This window comes from Psittacula echo (genome assembly GCF_963264785.1).
Source record: "Psittacula echo genome assembly, chromosome: 6".
Taxonomy (NCBI): Eukaryota; Metazoa; Chordata; class Aves; order Psittaciformes; family Psittacidae; genus Psittacula; species Psittacula echo.
Genome location: NC_137743.1, coordinates 7,807,431 through 7,820,911, shown reverse-complemented (window position 1 = coordinate 7,820,911; position 13,481 = coordinate 7,807,431). Strand labels below are relative to the sequence as shown.

The 13,481-nt window shown below is 41.8% G+C and overlaps 1 protein-coding gene across 1 annotated transcript in view; it reads left to right on the top strand.

Annotated features, from left to right (window-relative positions):
• Window positions 1-1,849: 1,849 nt before the first annotated feature.
• Window positions 1,850-13,481, top strand: part of SLC18A2 (solute carrier family 18 member A2) — a 29,110-nt gene continuing 17,478 nt past the window's right edge. The window contains exons 1-5 of the mRNA XM_080620625.1: window positions 1,850-1,914; window positions 2,114-2,254; window positions 4,124-4,475; window positions 11,044-11,102; window positions 12,976-13,059. Of these exons, the coding sequence (XP_080476751.1) occupies window positions 2,134-2,254; window positions 4,124-4,475; window positions 11,044-11,102; window positions 12,976-13,059 (616 nt within the window). The 5' untranslated portion in view covers window positions 1,850-1,914; window positions 2,114-2,133. The remainder of the gene's footprint in view (window positions 1,915-2,113; window positions 2,255-4,123; window positions 4,476-11,043; window positions 11,103-12,975; window positions 13,060-13,481) is intronic.

The window sequence follows — 13,481 nt, the reverse complement described above, 5'->3', positions numbered from 1 at the left end:
CTTTTTGACCAATCTCATTTAAAAATCATATCATAGTAAAAAGTTCAATAGGAAAACCAAATCCTTGACAGTTTCTCCACAGTAACTGCTGATTTGGCTGGGGTCCTATTCCTTTTCTGCTTGTTCCTCAGTGACATAAACATTACTAATTAAAGATAAATAAATATAAGTGAAGGAATCAGTATCTGCCTGAATACAGTTTACATCCACAGAGCAGCAAACCTCACTGGTTCCTGACCTGCTCACTTCCCAGAAGTAACCACAAAAGCTGGATTAGTAAAGCAATGGTGTCTGTGCACACATAAGCATCTTTACATGTAAATAAAGGTATTCAAATACTTTCATGCTTATCTGTCCTAAGAGTGCAGGCATGGTTTGCATATATATTTCAGGATTATCTATCAAACAACCAATTAGCTGAAGGCAAGAGAAACCAGGACAGCAGAAAAGAGTGATGTGAAGTCCAGCAAAGCAAAGTGGCCTGATGCTGTCAGTGAGTGTCAGCTCTGCAGTGATAGATAGATGAAGAGAAGCATTCTGTAAGAAAATAACGAAAGGGGAGCTAAGGAGAAGGGGAAGGTCCCCTTGTCACATACATGATACAGAGAGAGAAGAAAGCTGCTTCTACAATCATGTCCCTCATCAGAAATGTCTGGAAAAGCATCCTCTTTCTCTCCACATCTGCTTTCTGACCGGTAACAGGAACAGCAGCACTGCTGTCAGTTAACTCTCCTGTGAGCTTTCCTGCTGGGAATACAAAATACCCAACCTCATATTTTCCCGGTATAATATTGTTATTGACATTTCACTGACAAGCACCCCATGTTAACACTGCTTCTGCTGCTTACCAGAGCTCATGTTCCCCTTCTACTGCACTCTACGCAAGCCGTCAACTAAACGCTGTCACTTGCTGTCTAAGTGCCTTCAGGGTCTGATACTCAGAAGGTGAAACATTTCCCCTCAGTCCAATCCAGTCCAGTAGATTCTACTTCCCTATTTCCTCTGAGTACAGTGCAACAGAAGCTCTGTTTTGGAAATTCAGCTTCAAACACGAATGCACCCAACTCCTGAAGCTGCTGGTTAAAAACTTTGGGAAAGAAAAACCATTTATAAGTCTTCATCCAAGAATCAAGGGGCTTGGAGCAACCTGCTCTAGTGGAAGGTGTCCCTGCCCGTGGCAGGGGGCTGGAACTGGATGAGCTTTAAAGTCCCTTCCAACCCAAACCACTCCACGATTCTATGATACTATGATTATAAGCTGGTTAACATACACAGCAGGGAATGTAGTTAAAGAAACATGTGATGTGCATCAGCTTCACTCTGATGTTTGGTTCTGGGACAATTAAAGTCATTAAGAGACTTCCCTCCCATCTAGTGGGCTTTACCAAAAGGGAAGCCCAGTGGAGACAGTGAAGCAAAGAACAGTTCACAAAGTTCAGTCCTGGGTGACTAAAAGCAAGTGATGTTTTATGTGATATGAAAGAAAACGTTTTAATAAAATGCAAATTTCTGTTAAAAGGTGTTTTTTGAGCAGTTCAACACAGTTAATCTCTTTTCTAACCTGGATTGAGAAGAAAAGAAACTCATGATGATAAGGACAGAGTGTCAGAGGCTAGGTACAACGCTTGGACTTCGGTGGAGACAAGCAAGATGGGCGATTTAAATGCCAAACGGTGAAAATCCCTTACTCTCGGAAAAGGATCACTCAGTGGCACTATTTCACTTCGGCTCTACAACAGGGCACACTGCTCGCGTGTTTAAGCGTCTGAGGAGGGACTTTCCCCCTCTATTCGTGGCCTCCAGCCACAGCCCGCTGCTCGCCCCGGAGCATCGCTGCCGAGGAGGGGGGGGCAGAGCAGGAGAGACCCCCCTGCGCCGCTTCCAGCGCTCCCCGGGCTCACACAGGGATCAGAGGTGCCGCCTCCTCCTCTGCCTCCTCCTCCTCCTCTTCCTCCCCGCTCCTGCCCTGCCCGCAGCGTGCGGCTGGACGGGGACCTGCGCCGGGCGCGGTGCGGAGCGGGGCTCCTGCTCCCCCGAGCCACCCGCACCGCGGAGCTGCCGGCGGGGTCCCCCTTCCACAGTCCCCCTGGACCCTGACGGCCTTTGTCTGCAGGCAGCCGGAGCGGCAGCACCATGGCTTGGGGCGAGCTCAGCCTCCTCCGGTGGCTCCGGGAGAGCCGGCAGTCCAGGAAACTCATCCTGCTCATCGTGTTCATCGCCCTGCTGCTGGACAACATGCTGCTTACGGTAGTCGGTAGGTAGAAAGGGTTTGGGTTGTTTGCTTTTATTTTCCTCCCCTCCGGATTATGCCAGAAATACTCTCCAGTGACAGATGTATACCCCGCATGCATGATTAATGCTCCCAAACCAAACATTTCCAAGCACTGATTGTTTGTTTTTTTTTAAGCACGAATTACATTCTAGGCATTGCAAACACTGTCACACACCAAAGTCTGGCTTTATTTCACTGTTAATTGCAGGATAATGAATGCTGTACAAAAGGTCTTCATAATTCTTTTTCTTCCTACTAAATGCCACTAATACTTCACAGAACGACAGATAACAGTATTTTTAGCTCATCATCGTTTTTTTCTCCTGTGGTCATTCAACTGAAACAACAGGCTAGATAACACTGGAGATGCCTGTTTCCTTGAGATAATTTCTCTTCGCCCCCCCCCCCCCCCCCCTTTGGTCTTTAAATGCAAGGTTAACAAGAAAACTATAGGGCTGGGGTTTAAGCAAAGCACTTCTGTGAGTTGGTTTAATAAAATCTCAGTTTTGATCGAAGTTGAAGATGCAACTTTTACTGGCTTCGGTGTCATGGCATCAAGAATCTAGCCAAATAAAGTGCTTGAATATTCTTCACTGTTGTTGTTTTAGAAGTCCTCATGTTCCAATGTTTATGTGAATTTAAAGAAAAGGGCTCGGAGAAGCTCATGGTTCATGAGTGCACACGTGCACACATGGATGCACATGTGTCTCTCAGAAGTGGATGGGGTTGTGCAGAGCCAGCTCTCAGATGATGCTGCACTGTCAGCTTCTGAACCTGGATTTCTTGGGGGACTTCAGCTGAAAAGCTGATGCCATAAACAGACCTTGGCTAAAAACATACATATTTGTAGCAAGTTGATTTTGGATTTTTTTCTGTATGAATATACTTTGTTCTAAAGTTATTAACATTGGTGCGAGGCATCCATGGCTATGGCAGGAGGGTTGGAACTGGATGATCTTCAGGTCCTTTCCAACCCTAACTGTTCTATGATGCTATGATTCTATGGTTTACTCATTCAGTAATATGTATGCTACAAGCCCTAGAAATTACTAGGGTAATTATTACTAGAAATTACAGTTTGCAGACTTACTGAAGGAGACTTTTTCAGGAAGGTGTAAGACAAGGAGGGGTGATTCTGTCATTAGTGTTAAACTGAACGAACCGGACATCTGTTTTTACAAATTCTAAAATGCTAATTCCTGAGATACATATGAATGCAATTAAATTGCAGCTAAGTTCCTAAAGCATATAGAGAAGGTCTCTTCTGGATGATCTTTTCAATGAAGATTTTTATATATAATGAGATGAAAATACCAGCACACTAAATGTGATTAATAAATATGAGTGTTACATTTCTTTTCCTTCTTATGGCTGTTACTTATCAATATGTTTGTGGTTTATTTTAGAAATGTGGTTTCTTACACTTTTTTCTATTTTGGTTTAATAAGTTTCAATGCTTTTCTCATCTTTCCTACTTTTACAAGCTAATAAATGGATTTGTGCAGTCATGTGCAACAAAGAGACTCTTCAAACAGGTTTTGATGCTTGTTCCATTTTGCTTTTTGAATGATGCCTGTACAGAAAACCTTATATTTATGAAAACTGACAAAAAAATAAAGATTCATATAAAAGAACTTATTTTAACCTGCACTTCTGAGTTACAGGTGTGGTTTTTCCCATGAGCAAACTTCTATTTCAGTTCTGTGTTTCCACCATTCATAACCCTTACTAATGTGCTCTGTAGGAAAGCTTGTGTTTCCTAATAAATGGCAAAGCAAACAAGAAAATCTGGTGATTCCCTTTACAAATAACTTGATAATAAGATGCCAATGTATTCTATTTTTTTTCCAGTGCCAATAATTCCCAGTTACCTTTACAGCATCAAACATGAGAAAAATGCCTCAGAAATCCAGACTACTAAACCTAGTGTAGTCTCAACAACGATGGACAATTTTGAGAGCATCTTCTCCTACTATGACAACTCAACGATGGTCATTGGAAATGAATCTGATAAGACACAACTCACAGAGCTGCATCCTACTCAGACAGAACAAATGATAGTAAATGTGACTCCTTCCCCATCTGACTGCCCGAAGGAAGATAAGGACCTGCTGAATGAAAATGTGCAAGTCGGTCTCTTGTTTGCTTCAAAAGCAACAGTGCAGCTAATCACTAACCCCTTTATAGGGCCGCTGACAAACAGGTATGTAATTTCTGCTATGTTACTCGGTTAGGACTTTATACTGATGTTTTAATCTGGACTAATACTTCAAACAAAGTGGTTTTAATTCTATTGTGGCCTTGGCTTAGCGGCCTTCACACTTTAACTGAAGGAATATTTTAGTGAAATAGGTTTGGTGAACACTTCCTAACACCTGTGTCCTTTCCCAAAACAACTGGTAAACCACACATGAGCCATCTGATGCATTCAGTATCAAACACTTTTCCTCCAGCTCCTGAGACCTCAGGTTTTTATAGAAACTTTCGCTGAAGTAGCGTAGAAACATCTTCAACGCAGTTACATGGGGTCAGAAGACACTACAACATAGGTGTTATGAAGCACTGTGAATTGATGATATATCTGTTACACCTAGATTAGTCAAACATGATATTGAAACTATAGGCAGGATTAACATTCCATGTTCCGGTTGGAACTGGATGAGCTTTAAGGTCCCTTCCAACCCAGACCATTCTGTGATTCTGTGAGACAGAGAGTCTCATTTCACCTTATCTTCTACTGCATACCACCTATGCAGATACAAGTACGCCACTGCAAAACTACCCTTTCACAAACGTTGCTGCAAGTTGAGGAGGAAAACAGATTTTTGTTACCTGGAATTTCTGTATTGTTTTGTGAGGATATGATAGGCCATCTACAGGCAAAGTAACATGAGTTATCGAGGAGTATTTTCATAATAGTTCTTTAGGTGTTCTTCTAGATTTTTCTAAATGTCTAACTTATTGCCCTGTTGATGATTTTCAGTATCATCATTTCCACAACCTGCCAAATCAGGAGAAAGGCAATAATATTCTCCACATTGTTGATGACTTTCAACAGTGCAGTTACATCATACTGCAGATGTGATCACTCTTTCTTTGGTAGACATCTGCCTAAGTAAGACGGTGCATGTCCCTGCCGATGCCTCTCTGTGCACCTGAGCATCTCAGGACTGGAGCTTGGTGTGGCATGTGCCAAAGCTACCAGGACGCATGTGATACATCCTTAGGGATGCCCCAAATGTTCATGTAGCATCTCCCTTTGCTGTTTAGCAACAGGGTTGACAACGCACCGGTGTGAACATCAGTGCTGTGAGCTGAGATTTCCTTCTGGAAACACCCTACATGTTGCTGCATGGGGCTGAGTATGTGACTGTAAATACAGGGGCAGGTTGGCAAGCTAAGACGCCCAACAAATGCAAGAAGAAAGATCAAGGAGTGCATCTTCCCAGCGTCCTCTGTGATGAACTCTTTTTTCATACAGCAGAAATGAGTGCCTTAGTGGCAAAGTGGCCCTAAATTAGATTAAATTAGATTTAAGGTTTACTGCTTTTCTTTCATGCATTATTTGTATCTTGGTTCCACTATCTGCTTTTCTTCTGAGAAATGCTCAGTGGGAAATATCAGTTAGCACATTTATCAACTAACTGTAAAAGTCATTGGCAAAAAAACCCCTGAAGTTGACATTTCCTAATAACAATGTATATGATCAGTTAAACTGTGATTATGATAAATGAAACAGAAAATATGTGAGTTATCATTATATGACTCTTCCTTACCACTGATAAGCTGTTTAGTGAGAATTGTTATTGCCATTATCACTTTAGCTAAATTTCAGCAAAATAGCACAGCTGAAGGAGAATCTGTTGCTTAGTTCAAGATTAGTGTAGACAGTTTGTTAAGGTGCCCAGTAAGTTTCTTCTTCAAACAGGTAGCAGACGGTGCTCATGGTCTTCTTTTCAATCAAAATACCTAATTTTCAATCAAAATTTGATTTTTTGAATCAAAACATCAAGAGTGGTTTAGGTTTTTAATCAAGTATGAAGTTACCAGCTTTCAGTAGGCGCTGGATTTGAGTGCTTGAGTTTGCACAGGATGCAACAGGATGTTCTATTCATACGAGTCTGTGCCAATAATCGCTTCATTTTAGGTTTTCTAGAAGTTTTGTAGGGCTTTTTTTTTTTCCCTTTTCTGTAACTACTGGAGGTGTGGGTTTTTAGAAGGAAATTTTCAAATTGATTTCAGTCAAGAAGTATGTTCTGCTAAAATTGTTCCTTATTTAAAGCCCAGCTCTTTCCATAGAGCATCAGACAAAACACACACCTGGCTTAGGGAGCTGGGTTACAATTCCTAAAACAAACACAGTTTGCCCTTGGTCTAACAGAACCTAGGAAAGGAAATTCTAGGGGATGGCTTTAGGATGTCAGCAACACACTTCCCACCGTGGCATGGCTTCAGGGAAGAGCTGATATGATTTTGTGGCTCAGATGCACTTTTATGTTTTCCCTTGTAGTGAAATCGGTAAGAAACTACACAAAGAGCACAGCACTTGATGCAGGGCACTTCATGAGGAGGATGGAATGGCAAGGGGAGATTGAAGGCTCTGCTTATTCCTTTCCATTGAAAAGAGTAGGCAAAAGGCTGCTGTGCCCTTTATAAATAACTGATTTGTTCCATTATTTTTGTCCAGCTCTTCCCAAGCTCTATGAATGAGGCTGTGAGCCCAGCTATGTGAGCCCCACAACACACTGGAGCCAATGAATGTCTCCTCTGCCATGTTTCTCTCCCTTTTTTTATCAGTCTGAAAAAAATGCATTATTTTAACCTTGTGCTTCTCTGTAATGGCCTCAATAATCATTAAAAAACGAGCAGATATTTTCATTATCATTTTAACACCAGCCTGACTACAGCTTTGATCTTCTTTGCATGAGAGAGTGGCTAGGACCATGGTTCATGACCAAGACACAGCACTGTAATGAGTGGATAATTAGGCTCTAATCATTCACAGGTCTAAGTCAGTGTAACCTTTATTTTACTACTGCACAACACCCATTGATCAGTTGTCTTATTGTAGGGTAACCTTGTTATTGGGTATAATCCACTTCCCAACAGTCCTGCAATGTGGAGCCAACATGGAACTGAAACAGAGGAATTTAGGTGTTCTCCATCAGTGGTAGCCTTTCCTCTCCCTACTTCTACTGACTCCATCTGCTTCAGAGGTCTGTAATACTTGTAGGAAGCACTTTTAGCTGCAGGCAGCCTTGGTGAAACATGCTAGACTCTGCTTCTGCGAGGGTTTTGAAAGGAGTGCCCAAGAAAATTGCATGCTTGAGCATGGTAACAAGAAAAAAGAAGAGAGAAGACAGGCTGTAATATTCTTTTGTACATCATACATGCAGAATGTAGAGATAACTGTGATGAAATATGCCGTGCCGTGGCTGAGAAGTCAGAACTGCATATTCACAGGTTTCAATGGCCCAGGACCAAAGGACAGAGTCAATGAATAAGTTGGCTGTTATAGGTAGCGCTTCTCCTTTTTGTGATGGTTTGTGTTATAGAGTGTAATAGTTCAGCAAAACCTCCCAGTCTGTGCTGTCTAGTATCTGATGAACAGACTAGAGAATGCAGCTGCAGCTTAGACATTTGTGGTTGCACAACTGCCAGCTAATTAGTGCTGCTATTTCAGGAGGAGGCAGGCTTTGCTAAGGGGCAGGTTTTGCTAAAGAAAGAACAATCTGCATATCTAACTACATGTCAACTGGATGTAGGTAAGACTGTCTCCTGAGCAAAAGCAACCACAGCTTCTAGAGGTCCAGAAGTCTCAGGCAGGAGCAGCACATGAGAATCACACATCTCCAAATTGTGGTTGAAGCTCCAGGCAACTTTTAGGAGCATTATAATGACCTGTTTAGTACAACTGCATGCCCCGTGCTGACCTGTATGTCTTTGCATCATCTTATATGATGGATCACTGGCAATGCATGCTTTGGTTGAAATGACTGAGTCTAGTTCTGAAATGGTTAACTTCTGTGTGGAGGAAAAGGTATGTGTGGAAGAGCATCATGGTTTGCTGGGTAGTAAGAGAAGGACTGAGTTCTGCTCCAGTTCTGTCCTCATCACCCTCTAGTATGTATTGCTTCACACCTTGCTGTGAACCTATTTGTCTAAGATAATGGAGGAATAGTATCTGTGACTGCAAAACTTAAGAACAATGCTTGAGCAGTATTTCACTGAACATTAGAAGTGACTTCCAAAATACTTGTTTTCCTACAGCCTTCAACCACCAGAAACTTTCCAAGTGTAGGAAGCCTACTGGAAGAGTTAAAATCTGCTTTAGCTTGATAGAGTATCATTTAGAACTAGTGTGATAGCCCTTCTGCTTGTTTAACTCCTTAATGTTTATGGGAGATCTCACTGCTCATGTCTCTGTTCTAGTGATGGAAATGTGAATGTGGGAGCCAATTTGGATGGCATTTGTCTTCAAGTAAATAACTGAATTTTAATTCAGTGTACTTGTAGCAGAAGCAAATTGCTATCTTATGGCCCCTGTGTCAAGCCAAATTGCTTGATTTCTGTACTGAAATCAGACTTCTTCCCCGCAGTGTCTATTCCAAATATCTCTGGGATGGCCTTGACAGGTACAACCCTACTTTGCAATAGAGGAAGGCATAAGGATATTCAACTTGTGCTTTCATAGCCATAGCTGCAGGATTTTTAGATTATTCTTTTTAATCTGTACTTCTGTCAGTGCTTTCTTTAATTGAAGAACTCAAATTCAAAGCTGTTATGGTCAAACTCTCTGTGGCCTGCTCTACCTTCATTCCACTGGGAAGGGAAGTGCCCACTTCAGCTCTGGGGCAGGCCAGACATTGGTAATGGGTAATTTTTTATTTCCCCATGTACATAGAAGCATAGAATGATAGAATCATAGAATAGTTAGGGTTGGAAAGGACCTTAAGATCATCCAGTTCCAAGCCCCCTGCCTTGGGCAGGGACACCTCACCCTAGACCATGTCACCAAGGCTCTGTCCAACCTGGCCTTGAACACTGCTGGGGATGGAGCATTCACAACTTCCCTGGGCAACCCATTCCAGTGCCTCATAGTAAAGAACTTCTTCCTTATATCTAACCTGAACTTCCCCTGTTTTAGTTTTAACCTAACACCCCTTGTCCCTGATGAAGAGGAGATTGGCATCCCATTGTATAACACCTACCATACAAAGCAAGAGAAGAGACAGGCTTAGAAAAATCATCCACTTTAAACAAAGCAGACAAAAAAAGGTAGTATTATTCTCTCACAGGCCAGGTATCAAGGTGCTGAGAGATTAAAATGATTATCATAAGGCCACAGAGGAAATGGCCAGGGATTTAATTTGCTTTGGAGATAGCAGCCCAGTTAAGTAGCACACGAGCAACCAGTATCTGCTGGATATTTGTAACACCCACTTAAAAAGTTCAACTAGAAGAATCTGCACACTGTGTTTTTGACATATTTTAATGTAGTGATGATACTTCAGGCAAAATTGTTCTTTATTAGAGATTTCTGTGGCATGTAGAAATGTGTTCATTCACAAAACCCAAGCAAATACTACAGGGAGACATGTAATGAACGTCAAGCCCTGGACTTCAGAGAGATTTGCATTATTGATGGTCCTTAATTGTATAAAAGCTATATTAACAAGAAACAAAGCTCAGAATAATTGTTTTGGTTTGCCTGTGTTGTGACTGCTATTATTAAAAATCAAAAGGGCCATTATTTGACTAACCTACTTTAGCCAATAATGCCAATATAAATGCCCAATACTATCACACCATTGGAAGCTGAAGTCAGTCAGAACTCTTTTGAAAAGCATCCTCCGTTGCTGAGGAACTTGGCCATTAAATAATGTCTTTGAAAATACATTTGAGATGCACCGTCCTACAAAAAAGAAGCCATGAATAAAGTGTGCTTAACAGAATACAACAGATACACAGTATTCAGAGTTACCCAGGTAGTGGTTTTGATCCTAAAGTAGATTTATTTTTAATGGCATGAAAAATAGTATATTTTAGTTCTTTTTGAGATTCAGTTGAGATTTCAGTTTAGGTGCTTAAAAAACAGAAATTTCTTTATTTCCTGGAAACTTGAAAATGCTGATAGCAACCAGGCATTTCCACAGGCTCTTTAGAGCCCTAAAGAAGAAGCGAGCTGATGAGGAAAGCTTTTATAAACTCCATTTTTACTCCTAAACCCATGGAAAGCAAAAATGTTTTTCTCAAGATCTCTGGGACTCTTCCAGCACTCCTGGCTGCTGAAGGCAGAACTCCCAACAAAGCTGATGAAAAACTTTTCCAGTAAAAAAGCCATTGGAACGACTCTATCTCATTATAGTCATTGTCTCATGAGGATGGAAACAGATGAGCATTGAAACACAACTGGGTTATTTCTAAGTTCAGCATGCTCAGACAGATCTTCCCTACTCATATCCTTGGCAACTGTTATGGAGGCCCAGAGGGCCTTTATTGGGAATAATGATGGCAGAGTGAGAACAGAGCATTCAGATTCTAATGAGAGAAGGATTTCTTCCAAGGATTTCAGATGTAAAATCTGCTGTGCCACATGAAAAGGCATTTCTGACATGGACAAATTTGATCCTGCGGTCCGCAGTAAATAGTTCAAAGCCTACCAAGGAACTATAGGTTGGGGTTTTGTGGTGTGTGCACTCATGTGAGTAAGTCTAACCCAAAATGTCAGTGAGGCAATCAGAAATGTGAATGTTCATTTTGTTTTCCAGAATAGGCTACCAAATACCCCTGTTTGCTGGCTTCTGCATCATGTTTGTGTCAACAATCAGTAAGTGTCCACAACTTATTTAGTCTCGTCCAGAGGCAACTTTTAAATACATGATATATAATGATTATCGCTTCTCGTTGATGTAGAGGGACTGATTTCTATGTGGATGGTGGTGGTGATGAGATTTGACAAGTGCGCTCTCATGAATGTGCTCTAAGAAATTCACAGCCTTCCGTCCCACCTTGATGTGTCTCTTCCTTAGCTGAATTTTCAGGTTCTTAGAATCCGAAGTGGTGCTCAGACAGTTTTAAACAGAGAGCCACGGGAGGGCTATCAGCCGTGAGAGGGCTATTTTGAAGGGTCCTTAACAACTGGCCATAGTAGGGGCTTATCAGAAAGATCATGAGGCTGCAGTGGCTCATGAGTAGAGTATGAGTCAACAGTATCATAGCGCTGCTGAACATCACTGCGGGATGTGCAAACAGGAGCACAGCCTGCAAGCCAGCTGAGATAATTTGTCTGCTCTAATGGCATTGATAAGGCTTCAGCTGCTGTTTTATGGTTGGTTTTGGCATGGCACTTAAAGCTGTGGCCCAGATAGAAAGAGTGTGGAGGAGAACAAGCATCCTTAGAAGCCTGTGACAGTGGTGAAAGAACCAGGTTTGTTTCAGAAGGTAGATATGAGACCTGTCAGAGTCCATGACAAAAAGGAAGGGAACATTTTTCTGTGTCCACTGTACATAAGGAATAACAAGCTTAAAACTGTATCATCAGGGACTGAAGTGCTGGTCTTAGGGTCACTGACAACTCTGCATTTTAGAAACATATTAGACAAATTCTGGTTGGGATGGAGATAAGAGCAGTGAGCCTGATTCATGGCAGAGGGGATGTTATCTGCTGACATACATCCATCCTTCATTTATTTTTCTTGTTTTTTCTCTGTTCGTGTGGGTAAAGATTTTTGTAAGACCTGGTGGAAAGCATAGGAGGCACAATGCTGCAGGGCAGGTGGCTGAAGTGCATGTGGATCTACTGTTTAGTTGGTGCATAACAGCTTCCCACAGCTCCAACTTATCCAGCAAAATTCCTTATGAGACCAACAGATAGGAGCTGAAAAAGGTTTTAAGACCTCACTGTAGACTGAATGGCACTGAGCATCACACAAGCTCTAACAGGCAGAGATGTGCTTGGGTTTCTGGAACATTCCTAGTTTCCAGAATTGTGGATGGGGAGTTTAGCAAGACTGATGAGTGCAGCATCCAGGGGATGTGTCCCAGAAGACAGATACTGGCTGAGGTTAAATCAACCTGGGGTTAAATCAAAGACAGACAGAGAGGCCCTTCCTCCGGTGCAGTTACTCTGATGCTGCACTGTTGGCAGGATAAGCACCTTCCTGCAGCCCTTGAATGGGTGGAACTGACTTCCCTGGATGCCCCTTCAGCCAGCTGTGCTGCATGACATCTAATGTGGAGCTGGCAACAGCAGGATAAAACCTCTCTCCACCCATTTACTTACTGAAGGAAATGTTGGTGCATGGATGCAGGTGTGTTAAATCCTGCTTTCCCTGAATGCCTGGAGCTTCAGGCTGCCTTAAATGTAGCAGCAGGGGGAGGCAAGGCTGGAAAGAAAGGTCTTACTACTCCTCTTGTATATAGCTGAATCAGAGCTGGATGTAATCAAATCCCAAGTAATTAGTTAAAACTGCTTGGGCGCTTGCATTCTGTGTTACCAGGAGGCTTAAACACCTGAGAGCCATTCAACACTGACACTTCTAAATGCAATAAGGGAAAATAATGCGGTTAGCATTGAAAGCGGCACTGTAAACACTTGACTAAATTGTATGAATTTTTTGTGGTTGTTTCAAGAAATCTAACTTTTTAATCTAGTTACAGTTAACCTTATTTGAAGAATTTACCTCTGTTTTTTCCTGTAGTGTTTGCCTTCTCTGGAAGCTACACATTACTGTTTATTGCCAGGTCCCTTCAAGGAGTGGGTTCCTCTTGTTCTTCGGTGGCAGGTAAGAGAAGAGATGATAGGATAAAGTGCAAATCACTGATTCTGTCATTTTCAGTCACTTTGCGAATTGTGTTTTGTCTGTACTTTCAATAATTAATACAAAACTGTTCAATTAAATCAATTCTGTGGTTTTTCTGTCCCTTTCATATAAAGTAGCTCTAAAGTAAATGTCTTTTCAGACTTCCTTGGTATTTGGGTTGCAGTAAGGTAGAACACTAAATGAACTGCACTCTCCCTGGGATTTCTGCATCTGTGTCTTCCACATTTTAAATTCATTTTTGGCCATTTTAAAGGTCATTGGGAACTTATGTTGGTATTTGTTATAGGACGCATAGCAGCTCTGTCTGTTACTGAGATTTCTCTTATGAAATGTTGTTTACAAGGGCTTACCTTGCTGTCTGCTGGTTTGGACTCAGTTTACCT